This window comes from Solanum dulcamara, chromosome 4 (genome assembly GCF_947179165.1).
Source record: "Solanum dulcamara chromosome 4, daSolDulc1.2, whole genome shotgun sequence".
Taxonomy (NCBI): domain Eukaryota; kingdom Viridiplantae; phylum Streptophyta; class Magnoliopsida; order Solanales; family Solanaceae; genus Solanum; species Solanum dulcamara.
This window is the reverse complement of record NC_077240.1, coordinates 16,571,777-16,597,405: the sequence shown is the minus strand read 5'-3', so window position 1 is coordinate 16,597,405 and position 25,629 is coordinate 16,571,777. Positions and strand designations below refer to the sequence as shown.

The window sequence follows — 25,629 nt, the reverse complement described above, 5'->3', positions numbered from 1 at the left end:
TCAACTATATTTTTATCATTCTACATATTAATATATTGATGTTGTTCAACATCTTTTGTTATTATTACTATTATTATTGAGTACTAAAAATATATTATTTTTAAAAAAGTGTAAATATTGAATTATTAATATCATAATATTTTTTATTTTCTTTATCAATTTCAAAAAAATATATTATGATATTAATAATTCAATACACACTTTTTAAAGAAACTTATCTTTTGTGGGGCATTAATTTAAAAGAAAAAATAGGAAGTTTAAAATAAAGTAGGACAGTGCAAAGTGAAAGTTAAAAAAAAATATTTTTTTAAAAAAGGCTCGACGGTGTAGAGAAAAATGGAAAAAAATGTTAAAAGGACAAATAAGGAGAGTTAAAATTTAGCAAACGTCTGCTTTAATTTTTCTTTGCTTATTTTCTTTCTTTTTATGTTGAACCCCCTAAATTAAAATCCTGCATCCGCCACTGCCCTTAATGTCCCTTTCTTTTTGGGTTTGCAACAGCTAGACAAATTTTCTTCATGCACGTATGTATGTATGTTTGTGTGTCAAAGCTGCCTACTCCCTCCAAAATTTCACCTTTTTTTTTCTTCTTTGTGTAAGACTTGTGCCCATGCTGCTCTGTGGTTGATGGAGACTCAGCCTACTGTAGTGAGCGAATTATTTGACTTTCAATCAGTCGGCTCTTTAACTTTTTTACTAAAACTAATAAAATATCATCGTATATATATAGACATATTTATATTTTATACGTAAAACTTTATTTTGTGACACATGAAATTTTAACTTTTGAGATAATATAAAGCCTCATATAACTAGTGTTAATAGTGTGAGGCACAAAATAAGAATTTTCATTGGCGAGAACATTTAGGAAAATAACATATTCGCATCTTGTATTTTATAGTGACAAGTGACCATCGTATATTCTTATCGTTACAAAAATAACTTATATATATTTTATACTATTATAAAAGTGTTTTACATATATCTATTTATCTAACGGAAGTGAAAAAAAAATATTTTTGATTTTAATTTTTTAAATTTTTTTTGAAATATATATGATCTTTTTCAAACATGTTTTTTTTTACGTCTTTGATTATCATTATTTGAAAAATTGGGCATATATGATAAAGTTTACGAGAAAATTAGTGAAAAATTAAATTTGACCATGAAAATAATAAATCAAAACTAGTTGTTGAATAAAAAAAATACGTGTGAGAAGGATCAAATATATTGCTACATAAATATTTTTCAATAAAAAAAATTTAAAATTAATTTTCTTACTTCCTTTAGGGGAAAAGGCAATAAAGATATATATGAGTAACTTTTATAACGAGAGTTTACCAACTATAAATAAATAAGTTGAGAGGTATACCTTCTCCCTTAATTAAACAATATGTGATTTAAGTGATGATGCTATATATCTGAGATGCATGCCTTTTTTTCCTTTTGGTGTTTTTCTTGGTTTTCTATCTTTCTTTTAGTGCATAGAGTTACTATATATGAGAAACTGAGATAATATTTGTAGACAATGGTAAGTGCGCAATTCAAATGTAGTCGGACTTCAATGTGAATTTTGTAATACCTTGATGAAAATCATAAAAAAGTGATAATATTTGTAGAAGTCATAGAGGAAGGATAGGTTAACTGAATTCAAAGTTGTCACAACTAGGTTCTAATTGTAATCTGGAGTATTTTATTGCCATGAGCCTAATAGAGGAGGATAGATAAATTAACTTTTAAGAGAGAAAAATTAGTTGCAAGTTAATCATGGTTAATTGATAAAAGTCTATGTGCAAATACATGGCATATTAAACATTGAGGGCAATAAATTTCAACATTATATTGATCTGATTACACCAAAGCAGTTGGTGAAGGGGCCGCTTGCACAGTTGCACCAGTAGCCTTCCTTCAAACTACTATTTAAAATGTGTACCTATTAACCCATTGAGCTGAATTAGTCTGCAAAATAATAATAACAATAATTATAGATACTACTTTTAAAGGAAAAATATAGTCTGATAGACTATGAGGACATGATCCTTGGTGAAATGATCCAAAAATATTATAAAAACCTATTTATACCCAATGTAAGAGACTGTATAGGGGTTTGTACAATATTTAGTGAAAGGCAATAATTAGTAAGTTGAAATTATAATTGGATATATAGTGGAAACCATACCTATTTCATTCAATATACTCTTGAAATTAGCTTTTTTATAAATTCAAAATCTCTATTTCAAGTTGAAATTATGGATCAAATTTGTAAAATAAATATTGATTCCCAAATTATATTTCAAGTTGTAATTGAAATAATTTTTTTTTTTATCTAAATACACATTTTATTTTACTATAATCTCTAAAATTTTCTACCATTTAAAAAAAAATCAAAAATTTCCTCTCGGGTACATCACTTCTCTCTCTCTGATACATTCCTATCCTTCTCTTGGATACATCCCTCCCTTCTCTGATACATCCCTCCCCTATTTATCCGGATGTCCTATCCCTCTCTAATACATCTCTATCTCCTCTCTGATACATCCCCCCCATATGTATCCGGAGGTCCAGTAATGTATCAAAATCTATAAATTTTAAGATTTTTTTTTATTTTGGAAAATAATAGAAAAATAATGTAATTAGCTATTAATATTATGAGATTTATGTAAACTACACTTTAAATAATGGAAGAATTTTCGCATATAGACACTCAAAAATACTTTAATTATGCTCCATAACTATAGTTTGCAAATTACAATTCGTAGCTATAGTGATAGCAAGCTTTGTATAATTCTGCAACATTTGTATACGTTTGTATAATTCACTATAAAATTTATATTTTTTGTATGACGTTTGTATATTTCACCATGCAATTCATGCACAACGTTTGTATAATTCGCTGTACAATTTATAGTGTTTGTATATTTCGCTATACAATTCGATTCGCGCACAGCGTTTGTATAAATCGCACGAATTATACAAAACTCAAACTGTAGTTACAGCTAGATGTTTGCCGCAAGCCATAATTAATTAAAACTATAGCTATGTTAGCTAATTAACTAGTATATGTTTGCTTATCCGCATAATTTTTCCTTAAACAATATACTTCAACATGTAGTAGTCTTGGAAGGTTGGGCTCCAAGGGAACTTTATCTAATATTTTTTGTTTAACTGAATGGGCTACAAAGATCAACAAACTGTTAAACCAAATGGGTCCATGGATAATGGGCCGAACAGATTAAAATGACCTTTTTCTAATAAGGTTTCCCCCACAAAACTTTGCCGTGAGTTCTGGCCCATAATAATTTCTCTATGGTCCGGCCCAATGTGAATTAAGAGTTCTATGGACAAAAGCCATTAATTGTTATATTGATGACTGATCAAATCACTTCAAATTATTTCTTCCAAAGGTCAAATTAGGTTAGGACAAGTAGTGTTTGTTGTATCATAAGAAAGGACGACTACTAATTAACTAAGCAATAAAAACTTTGTTTATTTCTTATATATTCATATACTAATCAAAGTGTTTAAAAGCAAACAAGTACGCAGAATAAGAATGATTATCTTTTGGGCAGAAAGATATAGTATATGGTTGAAATGTAGGGCCCCCCTTTCAGCAATTGGAGTTAAATTTTGAGTAAACATTCATAATATAGAAAATCAAGTGTAGGACCATTTTGTACATTGTCCCTTTGACTTTTTCATAGTGCTAAAAGAGAAAAATCATCGAAAATAATTGAGCTTTTTAATAATACATCAATGTAGTACTATTTATCACCTAAACTGCAAAAGTCAGGTCTTTGGCATTGTTTGTGGCAAAATGTGACAATGGACAGGTTCATCTTTGGCATATGTGACACATTATTGGTATATATACCTGTATAGGGGGACGGGACAATTCAATGGAAAAAGCCCAACTTGGACTCTATTACACGAATTTGAATCTAATAATTGAGAAAATAATCTCATGTCTCCACTTGGGATTTGAATAAGAAAATAGTATTACAAAATAGGGATCCGGTGTAACTCACACCTCAAAAGTTAGTTCAAAAGAAGGAAATTTACTAAACCCAATTAAGAGGACAAAGATTTCATCCTTCACTGATGTGAGATTCTTTCTCCTCTTATGAGCTAATTTTTGGGGTGTGAATTCGATCTAAAATCTAACTTAACATGATATCAATGATATGTCCATTGAGTTCGATGGGAGCCCCCGGATTGTGTGTGCTGGGGTGGTGGGTGTCTGTGTGTGAATATTCTCCTAGTCCCTTACATGTCATGTTTTGAATTGGATAGTGGAAAGAATCCCCGAATAACGAACATTCGAATCTGGGCTTGAGGTGTTGATGGAAAGAAAGAATTTCACATCGAATCAAGATGAGATCCTTAGTTATTTATAAGGCTTGAGCAATCCTTTTTTCTTTGAACTAACTTTCTAGTGTGAGTTATACCAAATGTCTATTTTCTTGATTGTTTTTGTTTTTCTAGAAAAATATATTGTGGATTAATTTCTATATTTATAAAATCGATTTTTTTAATCCTAGAGGTCATTTTTTTAAAAATAAATAAATTATTATTAAGATAATATGAAAATATTTCAGAAACTAGACGTGGTCAGTATGTACACCACAATTTTGGTACACGTCGACGAAAGATTGCTGGTAGAAGTAATTTGACAACACCATTAAGGATTTGACACATTAACATCTAACAGAAACAATAAATTTGAAAACGGTTCTAGAATAATCAAATACTTTTAAATATACTTGAAGGTCAAGATTTTGTCAAACTATACTGATTCTGAGATGGCACGTAGATAATTTACTAATATAAAAATTTACATTTGTTATGTTTGTCAAATAGGAAAAGAAGAAAAAATTAATGAGAAAGTCAGTGGTGTCTGGATCATTCTTAGATACCTTTTGATAATAAATACTACTTTGACAAGTTGTGCATAATAATATTATATATATACATGGTGCAGGCAGGTCTTATTCAGATAATTAAGAATGAGAGACGCAATTTGGTTAAAGAAAAATAGGAGCTAGCAAGAAAAAGAAAGATTGACTTCAACTTTCTCCAAAAATATTGGTAAAGGACCTACTCCATTAATTGCACCGGAGAGTTTAGAAATTAGAAGGATTACTGTTACGGTATTTCAATAAAAAAATCCACTTTCTGTACTATGAAAACGAAAAAAAAAAATGAAAAATCATTTGAATTGTATATTCAATAATGTACTAATACTAATAATCTAGCTCTGGGTTCGAGTGGCATTTCATCCCTACCCCGGAGCAACTGTTCATGGCCATTATGGTGACGATTAAATATTTTTTCATTCATTCCCATCCAATCAAAAAAGACTTTTTTAGAATTACTCGCATCAAAGTCCAATTATATTTGAATTCGTATCGTAAAGAATTTCATTCAAAAAAATACATTTTCTGTCAAGATTTTTTTTATAATCCGAAATCTCTGGTTAAAAGAAAAACAACCCCATCCACTGCATGCGCACCACATCTTTGGATGGTACGCTATTTTTATTTGGGATTGTATTTGTTCAACATCGTCTCATTATTAGTACTTAGTACTCCCTCCATTTTATATTACTTGGCCATAGTTGACCTGTTGGTTTAATTGATAGTTTGAATGGGAAATTGAGAGAAAAAGAAGTGGAGAGGAAAATGATTTGTTCTCTCTTGCTTTATTAAATAAGCTTTGGTCTCACATAGGTGGTGGAAAGGAAAAGTCTCCTACTTAAAAGTAGAAGCACTCCTTCATGTTGCTAAAGGGTCAAGAAGAGGGTCTCCCCTCGCACCGTCGTCGTCGTCGCTCGCTCGGCTCAGCTACGGCTACGGCTACGGCTTTGGCTTCGGCTTATCTTTTCCCAACAGGTGTCTTTTCTTAAAAGGTGCAAACAATCTATATATGTCTCTTAATCCTCAGAATGTTATATACGAAAATTTTGAAACAACATCTTCTTCTTCTTCTTTCTGCACTTCCTAAAACTCGTGTGATATACAACCTTCAAGTGGTTCGCAGTCACCAAAAATTTGCAGTACCTCTACTTTGGTGAGTAAATCGTTCTATCTTGGGAGGAAAGATTCCAAAACCTCGGGTACTTTAAGGGGAATAATTTCCTTAAGGACACACTGTGTATTCAGTGGGCTCGATTTTGTTCTTCCAATAATTATTCATATACTGTTATTATTTTTTGATTAATTCCAAATTCTGTCTTTATTACTTTCAGAAGTTTTTGTTACTGTTTAATATTTTCCAATACAGTTTTATAACATGACCTAATACACTCCTTAAGAAAACTTTAGTTAGAAGGTGTATTTTACTAAACTAACTTTATTAATAATGTTTTAAAATACTAAATTTAATTACTATTTTACATAATTATTTAATACTAAGGGTAATATGAATTTTTTTAATAGATTCCTCTTAATTTGTTAAAATAATAAGTAAAATAAAATATCTATTTTTGATATAGAGGGAAGTGAAAATGAAACAAAGGAAGTAGTATATTAGCCCATAGCAATATAATTTTGTATACAAATTTTAATATTGTTCATTCAACTCATGGATGCTTTCATTAATGAAGAACAGGTCGACCAGGCGTTGGATATACGAGATGAAATTATAAATTTATAATTATGCGACAATCTTATTTTGTATTAAACTACCACTTAATATTTCCAACCATTCTTTCCTTATTTATTTTATGTATCGATAATAATGTACTCCATACATTTTTATATTATCTATCAAATTGACTTACAATAATATGCAACTTTTTATATTAAACATGCCAGTATGGTATGAAAATTTGAAAAATAAAGCATTTTTCTTTATTTCCTTCTAAGTATAAATGCAGGCATACAATAGACCCTTGTGGTTGGGCCCTTCTCCGGACCATGCGCATAGCGGGAGCTTTAGTGCACCGGGCTGCCCTTTATAAATGCAGGCATAGTCGTAGCTTCTACAATCTCAGGCTGAGCCCCCCCTGCATGGACTGAACACCTCACTTCAATAAATGCAGTTAATTGTATGCCTAGATTTTCAACCACACTTTTAAAAAAAAAATTAATTGTTCACTTTTTTTTACTCTTTTTTATTCTGATCAAACTTCAAAGTACTGCTGTATGGAGGGAGAATGGTAAAAATATCCTCGACTTTTATTAGTACTATAATTTGTAATATGTATATTTTCTCCCATTCTTATTGCTTCCAAAAGATATGGAGAGAATCCATATATTATATAATTATTGGTTTTACTTGATTAAGCATTATCAAGATCCTTCTTTTCTCTTTATGGATAACAAATTTGCTAGCCCCACAATGCCAATCAATGCCAATCATGTTCTAGGATAATCTATTGGAGATATTTTTAAGGTCTAATTTGTTTAGATATGATATATACCTATATATACACAACATTATTATATATGATGACATTTTTGTCTCATGTGTATTTAATTATGCTCGGATAAACCAAAAAATGAATTTAATCATATTTATGTGGGACTTTAGCCTTTCTAAATTATAATATTTCTGACTTTGGCAAAGCTTTCACATTATGAGCACAAAATTGGGAATTTTCATGCACTCAACTGGTCATCTTATTGATTGTTACACCTAAAGTACTATAGGAAGTTAAAATTATATTACAAATTTGTGTATAATTAATTATACAAAAATTTATATTTATCATATCTTATACAAAATAGAATCTGAAATAAGAATGTTTGAGTATCTGAAGAAGAAAGAAAAAAGGTCATATATTAGGCAATTCGTACATAACAATTTATTTACCATATTATTAGAGTATTCAGCTCATACAATTCCTTTATTAAAATTCGTTGTATGACGTCAATTCCTGCATTATTAGTGAAAAAAGAAAAGGAACGAAAGGAGGCGGCTTGTGCAGGAGAAAACACTGAATGATGTGGCGCAGTGAATTTGACTGTTTTTTTTTAATTAAAAATTTAGAATTTGAATTTTGAGTATAAAAAATCTTTAATAGAAAATACTATTTTCGAGTGAGAATCTATCTGACACAAATTCGAATTAATCTCACTTAATCAAACATTGAGTGAAAACTAAAAATGAAAAGAAAAAAAGAGTAGTAGGGCCCCCGGTGGGCGGTGTCTCCGCCATACTCAAAGAGCAACATGTATATGAGAAGCCAATATATATACATATGGCCCCCGCCGTCCTCCTTTGCTGAATTATTAACAGCTAATATTGGTGCTTTAAATGATCCCTGGGTCATATATAATAAAACTCCACTGTTCGTTTTTATTTGTCCATTACATTAAAAATAAATGTTCAGTTTAAAAAAATTAAAAAATAACTTATCACTTTACTTCTAATTTATCCTTAGATATTCATTTTCCAAAATATTTTTAAAAGGTGATATATAAAACTGATATTCTGTTAAGTTAATATTGAATAAATAAAAATAGACAAAGAAAGTGATGTACGTCTACTACAGAATAAATACTACATTATTATTTCATAGTCAAACAAAGTAGTACCATAATTTCAAAGATATGTGGAGCCAAGCTGCATGTGAGACAGGTTTGGGAGGGCCAGAAATTACATAAAAATATTAGATGCGTAGAGTGATGCATCATTCAAAGGTTGTTATGTTGTGATATAAATTAATGTATGGATAAACTCACGTTAAGAATGTCATAGGATGAATTAAATTTCCTTATTCCCAAATGAAAAGTTTCAAATTTGAGCCAAGTCCGATGAACGAAAAATTAATTAACCTCATTTATTTAGAGATCGATTTTTCTTTAATAGATCCTATCTCATACGAATTTAAATTAAGCAAATCAATTAAATTTTAAATATCAAATCAAATGATTGATTAAAAAAATAAAGGATTCCAAAAAATAATGCTTGTCGTCCACCCCAACCCCAAACCCCACTCCAATGCATTCTTTTTTCATAGAATAAAATTCTGGGTTTTTTTGGCCTAATATTTTCCCACCAATAGACCCTTTTTCTAATGTAAAATATGTTCATGTCTGTTTAGATTTTCCACTGATATTTGTATGATAATTAAAGTGATTTTTATTTCCTTTTCTTATGCTTTTCGAGAAAATGTATTTGATATTTTGTTCATGGATCCTACATTATATATTCAGTATATAAAAATTTTAAAAATAAGTTTAACTGAATTCAATTTAATTATTTTAAATTAAAATTAAAATTAAACCTTTTCATCTTACCTTTAACAGAAGATTTTGACAGGCACACAAATAACATAATATTTTTAAGACCCTACTATTTTAAACAAAAGACAAATGAATTGGATATTTTGTTCATTAATCCTACATTATCCAATATGCAGAGAAATTAACCAACTGATCAATTTAATTTTATATAAAAACGAATTACACTTTCTATTTTTTTCTCACGCTAGCATTGTCATCATACTGTATACACATGGTTTTAAAAATCTCAAACGAAATTTAATACTTTTCAATAAAATTAAATTTTTCAATTTACCTTTAAATGTTTAATACAATTTTTTTTTTATAGTCACACATATGATAGCTATTCTGAGTTTTTCTAGTGCACACTCAGGATAGCGGTTGTTGATTTTTTCAAGAAGTTTCAAGAAATAAATAAATTCTAATAACACAGATGACATGTCCTATTTAAGATCATAAACTTCAAATATGTGTAATATTCCTTGCACATTGATTAGAGTGTTCGTATAAATTTGTACGGACAGAAGGTTCAACTTGCATCGTATAAGTTGGAACTTGGAAGAGTGACCCTGAGTGTTGAAAATTACTATTGGATTCAAATATTCAACAGTTGCTGCAGACAATCTTCATCTTTTCTCATTAATACTAATCAACCAGAAGCATGTTTGGGGTCTATTTTGACCTTAAGACCTCAACTATTATTTATGATACATTTTCTAGATTTTTCAAAACCACAAGTCTTAAAATATATTTTTGTCTTTTAATTCAAGTCTTACGAATTCATTTCAAGATTTTATCATAACAAATTTATTCGTTCGATGTTGTAAACACGTATTGTTCTTTCTATCAATGCACATGTTAGTATTATAAAGTGTTCAAAACAAATTGATGATTTGTTTGCGTTTATTTTAAAAAAATCTGATGTGATATTCATTTTCAATTTTGTTTGTTAAATTGTTATAGAAGTTTGCTAAAGAGCAAGAACTGTAGGGATATAACGAAAAAATGTTTTAGAAAAGATCAAATAGATCAATTTTATATTTTTTTTACTAAGTTCGTGAATTTCCCCTATCAATCCACATAGTACCCAAAAATAATAAAACGAAATTGGGATTATTGCTAAATAACATAGTCTTAAGTTCGTCAGTCGGTTAAAAAATAAAATAAAAAAAGATTATGATGTCAAAATCTTGGTATAATCGTAGACAATAAAATTTGTGTTGAGAAAATAATAATTAAGATTGAAAATATCGCAACAATCATAGTATTTGATTTCAAATATGAGTGTTACAATCTCTATGAATCCTCTGATTCGTCTTTTCGAATACAAATTTAAGGGCTTGTAAGCTTGATCTTGAATTTGATTGATTTTGATGGATTTGTTCTTGAACTTGAATGCTTGAATTCTTAAACTTGTAGCATGTAGAGAAATTTGTGGCGTTTGATCCACAAACTCTCTCTGGCTTCTTGTTAGAATTCTAGTGTGTTTTCTGAATTATGAGCAACCCTATTTATAGTTGTGGAATAGAGGAGTTGTGATAATAACAGACTTTACTTCGGCCAATCAGATTAAAGTGACATGACATATTGAGTTATTGTGGGGAACCTTATTTATAATTGTGGAATAGAGGAGTTGTGATAAGAACAGACTTTCCTTTGGCTAATCAGATTTAAGTGACATGATATATTAGGCTTTAGCAAAGTGGGCTTGTCATTTTGACACATGACACGCTACTATTGACTTTTTTGTTTGACTTAACATGACACGTGACACCAAAATGGACTTCTAGAATGAAATGATATTGAGCTTAACAAAGTGCGTTTATCTATTAATGCCCAAATTAATGAATTTAAACTTTAATTAAAGAAAAACTTACATAAATCACATAGTATAAAAGGCTAATTATCATTTTTCCTACCCTTTTTTAATTTACAGAAATCCCTTAAAAACATGGTAATTCAGATACATTAATTGGAGTTTTATGTATGAGCAGGTAATATTTAAAGCAGAATACATTGAATATAGAGATAATTTATGAATCGAAATTAATGTATCCGGATGGAAAGAAGGGATTTTTGAAATTTTCTGAAATGGATGAGAATAACGAAAAATATGATAAATAAAGGAGTGTAATTAGGTAATTTTTCTTTAATTAAATCCATATTTATATGACTTGAATAATTAACCCAATTATATTAATCCACAATATTTATTTGGATTAATATATTCATGAATTTAATTTAATTCGAATTATTTAATAAATTTATATTTAATAAATTCTAAATGATTACAATAACATATAAAAAAAAACAAAAGCAGAAATCAATATTCAATTATTTAGCTTAAAATTTCGCTGGATGCATTGCACCCTTAATGATTGGGGGCTGATTTGGACTTCTGTTATTAATGGTCGTAGGTTGTGAATTAAATGGTTCCAATGCAATTGGACAATTTGTTTGGATGATTGTTACGTATTATTCCATTTTAGATTATATTATATAATAATTCTTTTATATTTTATTATAATGGATTGATATATATCATTTTAATAGATTGTATTATTTCTTGTTGTTAATAATGTTAAACATTGATAGTTTGAAGAATAAATTATAAAAAAGTAGAATATGGAGTAGAAGCTATTACAAAAAATGTAGGTTAAAAAATAAAATACTATTATTAGATAATAATGAAAGATAAAATGAAAAGAAAAAAACAGATAACGCTTCATGTGCAATCACATCAAATTGCTTGTTACAAATAAAATTTATCGTTATTACGTAAATATAAATTTAACAATATAATTTAAATAATAATTAAAATAAATATTATATTTTAATTAACAACACAATCAAGGCGATCACTCATAAATTTGAAAAGTTTGTTTGAGCAATTTTTTTGTACAGATCAGGTCCGTCTATACCCGCCCCTCTCCCCCACCCCCACCCAAATGCATTAATTAATTGCATTAAATTTCTACAAAGGTTGATGTCAATGTGTTAAAAAGGTAGATACGTAGAATACTTGTGAGGCAGTGACATATTCTGGAATGGTAAATTGAATTAAGAGAAGAAACTGGAAAACGTACAAATGTTACCCACTCGATGGTAATTGAAATCAGCACAAATAACCACCCCATAAAAATATAAAGTGTTAAAATTATAAAATTATATACTGATGGTGTAAAGGTTTTTAAACACAATTATAATGCATCGATCGATTATAAGTTTACTTAAATTATTAATTCATGTTATCTATTATATCATGCTTACAAAAAATATAATTGAATTGTAAGCAACTTCACTTATAATAGTATGAAAATTATTATTAATATATAGTATTGTCAGCGTACATAATATAATTTACATAGAAAAAGTTTGGAGATTTTTTGTAATTTTAAAATTATACGTGTTGATTTGAGAAGATATATGTGTTGCACCTATTTTTCTCCCTAACTCATATGAAAAGTTAAAATAATGGCTGCAGAATCTCTACGTACATAGATCATCAGAAAGGTAAAAACAAATAAAGGTAGTGTGTGAAAAAATAAACTCCTATATACATTTCTATTAGAACAAAACATATCCATATTAAGTGGTACATGCGTGATTACGAGAGTCACGGGGCGGCTCAACATAATTGGAGTTCTAAAATCTAAATAAATTTCATATAAGTTTATTTAAATTTATTTTTCTAATTTTTTGAATGTAAATTATTACTTAATATTATTTTTATAAATGATTTCTAAGAAAAAAATTCTTACAATTATTAGTTTGAGGTAAAATTTTAACAGTTTAACATTGAAAAACATAATTGTTAACATAATTCTTCAAGAAATAAGTTGACAATTTTAGATAAAAATAGCACCATATAATTTGATTTAACAAGTTGATAACTTGGTATAGTCCATTTAATATGCTTGTTGTAATGTTTGACAGTGTATGAAGAAATAAAAAAAATAAAATTATAATTCACTTTGTTCAACACTTTTCAACTATTGATTTTTATTTTGACATAATATTACTCTAAGTTACAAAGATTTGAAGAAAGAAAGCACAAAAAACATAAAAATAATTTAAGTGTTGGAGGAGAGAATGCGAAAAAGGCATAATAACATTTTTTGATTTCTCCTATTTGAAAAAACGTTAAAGAATAAAATAATTAAAAAAATTAAAAATATACTTTATATTACAAATAATCAATTTTCTACGAAAAGTTTAACGCATATTTATTTTTGATAAAAATTTTGGCCTCAAAAAAGTGGGGGGAACCGAAGACATATATCTTATTTTATTAAGCATAGAGACACCCCTGCATGACTAGTTTGGATAAAGCCGTGCAACCAATTCAAATAATAACAAATATTTAGGTATTTTCATAATGGATATAATTTTTATACTTTGGCGGCAATACACTAATCAATTTCGAAAGTTAATTTATTTTATTTAAAAATCACAAAATTAGTCCATGAAAATATATATAGTGTGCTCATGAATTATCTACTTAAATTTTATTGGTTCATTAATCCACCCATATATTCGCTTAACCTATTATTATCCATCCAATTTAGACCATTCAAATATGGAAAAATAACATGATATATCGTTTTATGCTCGCCTATTACTCTTTTAAGTGGCAGTTTTAAATAATTAAAAATATAGTGATATTATGCAATTTTATAGTATATATATATATATATATATTCAATTATACATGTATTATATGTATTTAAAAATTCTGACTGCACCATCGTGCCTACTTCTTTAAACTTTGAACCTTTTTAGTCAAAATTTTGACTCCATCATTGTTCGCCGGAGATCGTTATCTAGTTTGAGCCACACACATACTTGATGTCTTCACAATACATATAAATAATAAAGTTGACAACATATACATACATATATAATTACAATCAGATATGGTATGTATCCACACAATTTTAGTTAGGATTAGATTTGGTGCAGTATATTTTGCCGTGTGATGTTTTTTTAGAAAATAATATCTCACTGGCAAAAACACACACGCTAATAATGCTACTTACGATTTTTTTTTAATTTAAATATTGTGGTGATATATATAATTCAAATTGACCTATGAGGAACTTTCTCAAATATTTGCTTAAATTTTTTTTTTTTTGATATGTTATATATAATCACTACAAAAAAAACTTATAAGAATTTAACGGGTTAAATCATGACTGATTTCATTCTATTAGAGTGAATGTGAAAAGATTGGGATTGCGTGTATCAAAACAAAAGAGTTAATTAATTCACACATGCAATATGTACACACTAGGGATGAGCCAATATATACTTCAATGGTCCCTTTTTGTGGATCAGACTCCTCTTGTGAATGTAGACAAGGCAATAGAACTAATGGGAAAATGAAAGCTCAAAAAATATAAGAGTTCTACCTGTACAAGAGTAGTACAACATATATGAACATGCTCAAAACTTGAATGTTAACAATATAAAATAACTAGTAGCCAATCAAAGATACAGAATAATCATTGCTCCCTGGCGTATTGTTAGTTCATATTCTTTTAAACTCCTTATTCACCACCACACACACTGTAGATATCTAGGGACTACTAATATATATATATATATATATATATATATATATATATATATATATATATATATATATATATATACAAAAGGGATAAAAAAAAATTCAGTAGATAAAACAAATGTATCAATATAACTATCATTATATTTCGTCTGGTGACAACCAATGCCACCACTATTTGACAACAGATCGACAAACGAGGGAGTAGAATTTAAAGTTTATAGTTTTGAAATTCTAATTCTTTTTAGTTATTGAGTTTTAATTTAATAATTTATTAAATTACTGAATTCGATCAAATCTATAACCATCACATTAGCTCGCCTAAGATATTCAATAAATTTCGTAGTATAAATTCAAAATTTAAATTAAAATTACTGAATTCGATCTAACCACCACACTAGCTCACCTAAGATATTACCTCGAAGGCTTATACACTGTGTGTTAGCGGTTTCCTCAATACTTGATGCCTTTACATAATTGTTGACTTATCTAACATGGTATAATATACAAGTCAGAGAGAATTTATGGAAGTACATTTCCTCATTCACTTTGGACTTTTTTCTAAAAAAATTCCTTTAACCAATTATCACTATAAAAATTATTACTATATGATTTAGGAGATATAGTGCATCCTTTGCTCAACCAACTAATTAAGATATTTACAACTTTGACATTAAATAATTAGTTCTGGATAAAAAAAAGGTGGTAAATTGATCGTTGAAATTGACCTGTATATATAGATTCCTAGTAGCTAGTAAGCCTTATATATCATTCTCATTAATGTTATTCTTTGCTAGGAAGAGTAAATAGTAGTAGTACAGTAGTAATTCCAGAAACAATAATGTGTCATCCAGAATGATCCAATCAGGTCCCAATAGAGTTATCCTTGTAAGCTAGTCAAGTCCACAGTGACCATCAATTTATTGATCTATTAAAACCAAAGCATCTAGGAGTGAAGAAACCCTTATCATCATGAGTTGATGAGACATACAATTGTTAAGAAAAGGCCAAAGTGATCTCAAGGGTACTGATTTAGATATTACTTACTCCTATATTGGAAGAAAAAAGAATATTTAGAAAATTATTATCATTAAAAAAGAAAAAGAAAAGAATACACAGGAAAGAGAAAGCATTAAATGCATGGCAAGTCTTTCTCCCAACAGTTTCTGAAATGACATTAAATGCACCTCACTTTGCAGGAGCCCCGCCCCCTTTCTCCATCACCTTCATTCATCACGCAGCCATTCCTTCTTTCTTTACCTTCATTCATCTCTACACCTCCTCTCACTTTTTATTTTTTATTTTTATCTATAACATTTTCTTATTGATTAAAACTTTATCCCTTCGATATGTTAACGTTACCATAACATCATCTTCACTAACTTAGCAGATATATGTACATCAAACAACCTACGTTGTCTCACTTTATATGATATTTTTTTAATTCCTCCTATTTTTATTTTATTTTATTATAATTAAAAATATTTTAATCTTAAAATTCCTTTTTTTTTTACCATACGACTATTTAATGTTTATTTTAGAGTAGGAAAGAAAAGGAAGTATTAATTATGCATGTCTAAAATTAATACATACTATTCTTTTTATTTTATTTAATGTTATTTAATTTAATTAAAAATTAATTTTATCTGATGTGGTTGAATATTGGAAGCATGACAACTAATGTTGCACTCTTTAAATGGTCATGCTTAAGATGTCCAACCGCATTGGATGAAAAAAAAAGAAGATGAATGATCTTAGACAATTCTTCAATTTGAGCTAATTTTTAGGATTGAATTAGAAATAAGATTCATTTTTTATTTTAATAAAAATTCATTTTTGATCTGACTCAAATATGCTATACATATTAATTTTTAATATAACAAATCAAATATTTTATAAAATACAATTTTAAAATAATTAATTTCAATATAATTAATCTCAGCACAAATAATCCTAACGTAATTTGTATTCAAGCAATCAACCTCTGAGAATGAAAGAAAAATTGGTTCAAATAATTAAACTATAAATATTGTATGCCTAGAAATCATCTCATTACAAGTAAAATAAAAATTATTAAATATATCACATCAAAAAAAGGTGTATCACGTAATTTGGGAGGAAGAGAGTGTTAATCTGTTTGCATGTGAACATTATTTAGTATTTGTAAATACTAAATTTCAATATTTGTAAAGATATACTAGTTTAATACAGTAACAGTAATTTACCATTACATAACTTTATATATCTTTTCTTTAATATCAATTTTCTCAATTGCTATCAAATAGTCTCAAACACCTGATTATTTCCAACCTGAAAAGTTTACTATGTTGAATCTCATATATATCTTCATGACAATCGTATATTTTGTCTAATCTTATTGAAGATAACAACATCCTTTCAAAGATATATTGAACATACAACATTCAGAAAGATATATATTACAACTTTCAACTGCAAAAGGTAAAGATTAAACACATTTTTCGCTTGTCATCAAATGTGATCCTAGATCATATTGGCAAAGAAAAAGAAACATGAAAAAGACGATCAAGTTAAAATAGGTCAATTAAGATAACGTACAATAGTTGATTTGTCCCCCACCACAAGTCCATAACATACAAAACAAAAGAGTCGCCATGACTCCTCAACAAACAACTATAAATTGATCAAAACAAACCATAGCTCCTGAAATTGACATATTTCTGTCACACAAGTTGTCCAAAATGAAATTTCCATAATTTGAATTCATTCGTTCACCCAAAAGCTGATTGATTGAACCAACTGATCTTAGTACCCTGAGTCAATACCCGAACCACCACCTTTGCTTTGTGTTAAGAGCCAAATTTATTACCTCAAACTAGTTGAGCCAGCCCTTACCACCTAGCAAAGGTCATCTCAGCACGGTTCGTTCTTGACTCAGCTTCCAATTCAGCACGAGTTCTTGACTGATCAGCCCCTCCTTCGTCAACTCGACTCATTAGCAACGTTTTTTTTCTAGTTAAACTATATATTATAAAAATAAAAAAAAAGTTGCATCCTTGTCCCAAATATTTTCCAATTTAGCTTTCACATTGAAGGGCAGCTTTAATCTTCTGAACAGTGCAGGATATAAGATTATTGACTGTTTCCACCGATTCCACAGTAAGCTTGGCTGTAGGGAGACTATTCACCAATATCTGAAAGGCTACCGTCAAGAGCGACCCGCTGATTCTATGATCTGGGCCCCCATTACATGAAGGCCCATTGGACCCACTAGACCCACGAGATCCTGGGCCGTCGGGTACAATCGAAAATCCTGAAGGAAGCAGAGCCACGTAAGCGGAATCTCCACCGTTCATCACCACGTGCATTGCCGGAATATCAACTGGCGCGTAAACAACAAGCGCCCCAGCTGCGTCTATGCATGTTTCCTGAAGTATCAGCATGCTGCTCTGATTCGCGTTCATCGCCTATCAACAAACCCCTCGGTTATGAATATATTTACGAAGAGTGCCATTGTGCGGTATAATACGTCGATTTATGTTGCAGTATTAAACAAACTGAGTCAACCAGAGAAAATATTATTCATGTAAAAAGGATAATATCGTTGGTAGGGCTGACTTAAAAAAAGGTAACATGTATCATGTGTTTTGACTTTTTACAAATTTACAAAAGATGCAACAAAGTTAAATTTTATACATCTGCAATAAGATGGTCCTTTAGAGATACTTCCAAATCCCCCTGTTTGTCCTTTTCAATCAACTATTTTTTTAATCTTAAGAAATTGAACCCCACACATGCAAAATCAATCAATCATCTATAAATCGCCATGCATTATTATCTTCTCAACCTATTTTTTTCTATCCGTTCAAAATTAAATTTTTTAAAAGAGTGATCAAAGGGTTAAGGAAATTACACTAGCACGAAGGAGTGAGACGCAGTTGCCGTGGTCTTGGCCTTTGGCAATATGAGCCATTTCTTGCATAGGACCACCGTTGGATAGAATATCCCATTCGCTCCGGAGGCGTTCGTCGCGGAGGAAATCAAAAAGTCTTTGTGGGGAAACAGGCAACCAAACGGAAGTAGCAGCGCTTAAGACGATGCCCGCTGGCTCTCCAGGGTCATCGACGCTCTTTCGAGTCATAACACGGACATCTTCATCCACATTACCTGCACAAAGTTTGTTCCACTTGTGTACCGTTGAAGCACAAACACCAGCACAAAAGTTGTTTGTCATGCGTTGTGCTAGCTTCAACATGCTCCGCCTCCCACTTGGAGTTATTGCTGCATGTGATTTGTTTTCTTAAGATTTAAATTTGGTCACAGAAAATATAAGGGACTTCCTCACATGATAGAGGTTGATTCATTGAACAATGGCATTAAAATATATTTTATGAGTTATAACTTGAAGTATCTATATAATTACCTGTGTGATCCCTCGAGGACACGGTGGATGACATGAGGATTGCAAGGCACTCACATTGGCGTTGGAGGGTGGCCACCCATCTTTGTGCACCAAAGCCCATGCCGGCACTAATTAACTGCCGGTAAAGATGGTGATTCACACCCTCTTCATATTCTGCATGTTCTACCCATGTAACCTGCATAATTATTGGCCATGAGAATTTATATAGTTGATCTGAACTTACTCAAAATAAATTGAAGCATAATAATCACAAGGGGAGTTAACCAATGGTTGTCTCAATTTTCTCTCATTGCATAGTAAATCAATGATCACATAAATAGAATTCTATTTATTATCTACAACCTATATTTTAAAATTATGGTGTAATTTATGACACCAAGTATTTATCCCTTAGGCAAATAATTACACCTCCTAAGCAAAGTTGGTTGTGACAAATGAATTCAAACATTTACACCATGTATGAATAACGTGACTTAACTTATTGGTGCTATTAAAATATTTTTTTTAAATCCAAACATAATCTACAACCCCCCCCCCCCCAAAAAAAAAAGAGTACATTACTAAATGGGAAAACGAAAATGAAGTTTTTTTTTTTTTGATGCAACAAGACAAATCTTGGAAATGGTTTCTAGTTAGGTTAGGTTCAAGGAGAGACATGATAGAACCTAGAACCCTAAAATTGGAAGTCATAAAATACAAGTTTTCACCATTTTTATGCAAAGTTGAAGGCACGAGGTTAGGTTTGAGACATTGAGAAATGTACCGCAAAGCTTTAGACTTTGTAGATACTCACGTGACAACAAAATAATGTAGTCAGTCTTGTTGTTTGACTAAAAGGTCCTTTATTAGAGTAGTAGTATAAAAAAACTAGCACATCACAAGGCTGGAACCAGATAATACACAGTTATATGAATTAATTATATACACGGGGGACTGATCGAGACAGCATCAGAGATTGGAATAGAAACATCAAATACATTGTTTAATTAAACCAATGTTTGAGAGTTACAGGGCAATTTTAATTTATTTTCTTTCTGAATCATCATATGAAATTAATGTGTCCCAAGGCACAAAAATAGAAGTAATGGAGGCTTCTATTCAATTTATTAAATTAATTAATCGTCCTTAACCTCGATTTCCCCACGTACGGTGTATCATACAATATTATTATTAAGCTCATCTTAAGCAGGAAGTTGCTGAAATTTAAAGACTTTATAATACTCTTCTGTCCCCTAAAATCAGCATCTTATCAAGTCCAATAATCTAATCTTTTTTGGTTTTGGACCAAATAAACAAAAAAGGCTAGAGTATAAGTCTTTTTGACAATCCAAATTAGGTGGAAAAACCAATTCAATGTTCTGAACTAAGATCCAAAAATTTGTAGTTGCTCCACCAAACTCATTAAACACAAAAAAGCAAAAAAGTAGCTACCCATGAATGTGAACTTACTGAATATATAGTACTAAACGACACACTAGAAATTGAGAGAAAAGTCTTTGTGCATAGAGTTACTGAAGATGGATGCCAGAAATAATTAAGTGTTGCACAAATTTATTCAAATAGTCGTAAAAGGTAGTAGAAATTACTTTGCTATAGCCATTGGGCATATCTTGGACTACACAGCCAGAAGGAAGCCTTCTGCAGTTTGGAAATGTTGGTGCACCAGAAGTTTCACGGATGGTATCAATAGACACATCAACGACAGCCCAGACACCTTCAGCATGTTGCTTGCAGAAACGCAGGAAATTGACCTCTCTAATTGGCACTAATGGTGAAAGCACTTGGAGCTCAGCATGCATCTGTAAAGAATCAAGAAAATTCATAAATAATATATTTCATATTGACAAAAAATAACAGTGATTTAAGAAAAAAGGTTCATTTAAATTTACCAGCTGAAGTGCACCATTTCTGGTTCCACCCATACCACTTGATATTACATCTGTTGTTGAGGTTCTAGCAATCAAGCAAGGAAACATTTCTGCCCATTTGTTCTGTCAAAATTAAAGCTAATCATCAGAAATTGAAGATTAGATAGATGACTTCATGTATCATTAAGATACCTAAAAGTGCAATCAAGAAAGCTAAAAGAAATTACTCACAGAGTCCATTAATGTCTCAACAAGAGCCAAACTATTGATTATAACCATGCCTGTCTCCCTGGAAGCCTCTGAAACAAAACTGTTTGGTCTCATACCAATACAAGGAGTAAATGTCCTTATGTACTCTTCATGGTTTAGTATTTCTCTACCACCTTCAATGCTCCTGAACCAAAGAGGCTCATCATTTTGTGCCATTTTTACCAATTCATCCATGGCAGCCAAAGCAAGTTCAAGATACATGGATCTTTCAAGTGATCTCTCAATTCCACTTGACTGTCTAGTTGATGACACTACTGGCAAAGAATTTGAAATCCCAACTCCAAAATCAGGAGGAGCTAAGGGGAGTGTTGTAGGCACATTACTCATACCTCCAAATCCATTGCTTCCAACCCCAAGTTCCAAACTTGAATTAGGCATTGGTGGAGGCATAGAGGTAACTAAAGATGAAATGGGTCGACCCAAAAACTTGCCAGCAAGTGCACAAACTCGATCTAATTCATCTTTCAGCCTGGCATTTTCAATCCTAAGATGTTGCTCCTCTAGAGAGATTTCACCAATCATTGCTGGTCCACCACAATTAGTGCAAATTGGATTTCTCATTGCCTCTCTTATAGACATATTTTCTGCACGAAGCTTATCATTCTCTTGCCTTAGTATGGAATTCTCATGGCGTTCCAGTTGAGTCTGGTGCAATCAAGATTCATTATTCAAGCAGCACAAAAAAAAAAAAAAAGAACCCCACAAAAAAATGAATCTTTTAAAGCCATAAAAATTGAATCTTTTTTATTACCTTCATCTGAGTTCTACGATTTTGGAACCAAAACTTAACTTGCCTAGTCTCCAAGGAAAGCCTTTTGCTTAACTCCAACCTTTGTTTCTCATCAGGATGAGGACACTCCTTGAAGAGACTAGAAAGCCAGAAAAGAAACATCTCATAAGTAGAAAAGTTGAAGAAGAAAAAAAAAAGATCCTTTTTTTTTTCATTTGAAAAGATGGTAATGATTACGATTCAAGTTCTTGAATTTGCTGAGGAGTGTGTCGGTGGTATCTTTTCTTTCTTGGTGGTTTGTCCGCAGCATCTTGTTCATCACCCGATGCACCTTCCAAGTTATCACTTCCAGATCTGCTGTCTGGTTCTTCCTCTCTACTCCTTCTACCAACACTATTATTTCCTTCATAGTTTTCAGCCATTCTTGTTACCTCACCTTGCCCTTCCATGCCAGTTTGCTGCCACCCAAAAAAAAAAAAGGGTGTCAAATAGATTTTTTTTTTTTAAAAAAGATTCAATTTATTTGGCTTACAAGAGCTAGAGATAGTCCAGGGGAGTTGAACATGTTCTTTGCAAGAGATTGAGGAATAAGTCTTGGCTGAGAAATTGCACCAGCGGGCATATTGTTGTTGTTGCTGCCGCTGTTGTTATTAAATGGTATATCAGCAACAATTCTTGAACCGCCACCACCAGAATTATTATCAAGAAAGCCCCCAAAATTCATGAAATAAACCAACAGAGTCTCAAAAAGCACTTAGCTTTTTTGTATATTATGACAGATTCACTGTATCTTTTTGAGCTAAAAATCAGCTCCAATCAGAGAAGAAAGTGGAGTAAAAGTTGGGGAGAAAAATTATGAGAGGTAGAGGAGACACAAGGACGAATCCAAATGTCTCCAACTTCCTCTCTAATTTTTACTCTCGAAAGAAAGATAAGAAGGAAAGAAAGAAAAAAACCCTTTACTTGTGCTGCTCTTTACTACTCCTTGCCTTTCTCTTCTCTATTCTTTCCTTAAATAACAGTACAAATTAAAATTCCTCTTCTCTCCCTAAGAAAAAAGTAAAAAAACAAAAAAAGGGGACCTTTTCTGTGTGTTTCTTAAACTAATCTTTGCTGCATACAAAAGCATAGAAGCTTAAAAAATGGTTTAAGCAAGCAAAACCCTAAGTTTGAGGGCATTTTTCTGTTCTGTTATATGTATATTTCTGCATGCTTGACTTTTGAAACAAAAAAATAAAGAACAGAAAAGGAAGTGAGAGAAAAGAGGCTAAAAAGGCTTTGTTTTATCAGTTTTCGCAAAGACGAGAGATAGAAAAAGGGGTAAGAATAGTAGGGAAAAAAATTACTAAAAACCAAAAAATAAACAAAAAGGTGAAGATAATACGCAAAATTGTGGACTCATCGAAGCCTTACATATACATACAGCCAAAAGAGCACAGAAAAAGGTTTGGTTGACTCTTTCACATCCACCTCACCCCCTTTCCCCCCCCTCTCTCTCTCTCTCTCTCTAATTCTTGAAATCTTCTGTGAAAAAAATGTGTAGCTTTTTTTTTTCTCTTTGATTTTTCTAAAAGTTCAACTTTTTACTGTAACAAAAACAGAATTTACACAAGAAGAAGATGAAATGCCAGAGTAAAGACAGTTCATTCAGATCCCAAGATTTTGTTTTTTTAACAGACACAATTTTAATTTTTTTTTCTCTTTTACTACGTTGGGATCTGAAATTTACATGAAGATTATATGAATTAATTACAGCAAGGTGACAAATTTAATACAGGAAACAAGGGGTTTATTAATTACTGCTAGTCAATGAGTTTTAACACTCTTCTCTCACTGGATTAATTTAAGGGAAAATAATAATAAATATTGAGGGGAAAAAAAGATTCTTTCTCAATAATTTTTTTAATTTCTTTTTTTCCTAAGATTTTGTTTCAACATTGACCCACTTGACCTATGTGTGTAAGCGAGTCGTATTCATATTCGTTAACGGAATCCGGCGAGTCAAATGACCGGTGACTCGCCGGTGTCAACTGCTGACGTTTATTATTCCTTTTTTCTGTTTTTTGGTTATCTTGGGCCCAAAAATAGATGGATCTGTGCTTCTGGTTTGGGCTTTTTCCCCACTTGTAGTTTTGGTCCATTTTCATGAATTCCAATTCTTACTAATGAATCTAAGTCAAGGAAATTAATAAAGATGGTGCATTCCCTATTTATTCGGAAATTAAAACGAACACGTCTGCTATATTTTGTACTTGATCTTCAAAGCTTTGTCAAATCAAAATCTCTTAATGAATTCTAATTTTTCCTAATAAATGTGTCAAGTCAAGAAAATTAGTAAAAATGGTGCATCACCTATTTATTTGAGAGTCGGAATGAACACGTTTGCTATATATTGTACTAGACCTTCAACCAGTCATTCTATTTTGCCCTTACGTGAATTCTAACTCTTCCTAATGAATGTGTCAAGTCAAGGAAAATAGCAAAGATGGTCACTTATTTATTCGGAAATTGAAAAGAACTTGCCTATTATGTATTGTACTAGCCCTTCACCCGGTCACCCACCATTTTGCCAAAATAACAGATATCAAGAAGAACAAAGGTTCTTAAACATATAATGGATATTGAAGTACTATTTCTACGTCTCTTTAACCACTCATAATGATTAGTGATTAATCATTTTATCTTATCATTTTTATTTTTATTCTAAAATTTAACTTTTAATGGAGTATCTTTTAATACGTTAGTACTCAAACAAGAAAAACTAATTTACTCATAAATTTCTGTCCCAACTATTATTTCAATCACTGTGATACAATTTTGAGACATAAATGTTTGTTCTTCGGACTATTCCACGTGATATTATTAATATTTTTGTTTAAATCATTCAACAAAGTATAAACACGATTTAATTAGCATTACTTTTTAAAGAGGAAGATTCTACAAACCAACTTCATTCAGGTTTCACTGGAGTGTATTCCCTCCGTCTCGAAAGATATATGGTGATTTTTAAAAATAGTTATCTCAAATTATTTGTAGTTTTAAAAGTTCTAGACAAAAATATATATATAAAATTATTTTATCTTAGTAATAATTGTTCTTAAATACTACAATAACCTCAATTATGAGATGATATTATAAATTTATAATTGTTTAAATATTAATGAAGGGTAATATAATTAAAAAAGTTTTTTAAAATTAATATTTTTTGAAGACGACGTGAAAAGAGAATTACGACGTATAATTTGAGCCGGAGGGGTATTTTGCGCAAACGTTTTCCAAATTTTGTATAGCGGTACTTGCACTGTCGGCAACAACTTCGATGATATGCATTTTAACATTTCATACATTAATTGGTAAAACATAGTATAGTACTTTGAAGATTGATGTTTTATTTCCTATTCAAAGAATTAATAACCTCTTTTGCTATTTTAATATTATCTTTCTAACCAAAAAATAAATAAATCAAGTTACTATTTTTTTGGGTTAAATTTACATAAATCCATAGTGTTACCTAGCTTGCATCCTATTTGAGACTAAGGCAGATTTGGAACCCTGTCTTTAGA

General features: G+C 30.5%; 1 protein-coding gene across 1 annotated transcript; it reads right to left on the bottom strand.

Annotated features, from left to right (window-relative positions):
- Window positions 1–17,328: 17,328 nt before the first annotated feature.
- LOC129886652 (homeobox-leucine zipper protein ANTHOCYANINLESS 2) lies at window positions 17,329–23,392 on the bottom strand. The gene is made up of 9 exons (XM_055961432.1): window positions 22,599–23,392; window positions 22,304–22,524; window positions 22,088–22,205; window positions 21,298–21,981; window positions 21,088–21,189; window positions 20,785–20,997; window positions 19,199–19,373; window positions 18,689–19,056; window positions 17,329–18,242 (listed from the first exon to the last, which is right to left on the bottom strand). Exons 1-9 carry the CDS (start codon window positions 22,788–22,790, stop codon window positions 17,853–17,855), a joined length of 2,463 nt encoding a protein of 820 aa, XP_055817407.1. The 5' UTR covers window positions 22,791–23,392; the 3' UTR covers window positions 17,329–17,852.
- Window positions 23,393–25,629: the final 2,237 nt, after the last annotated feature.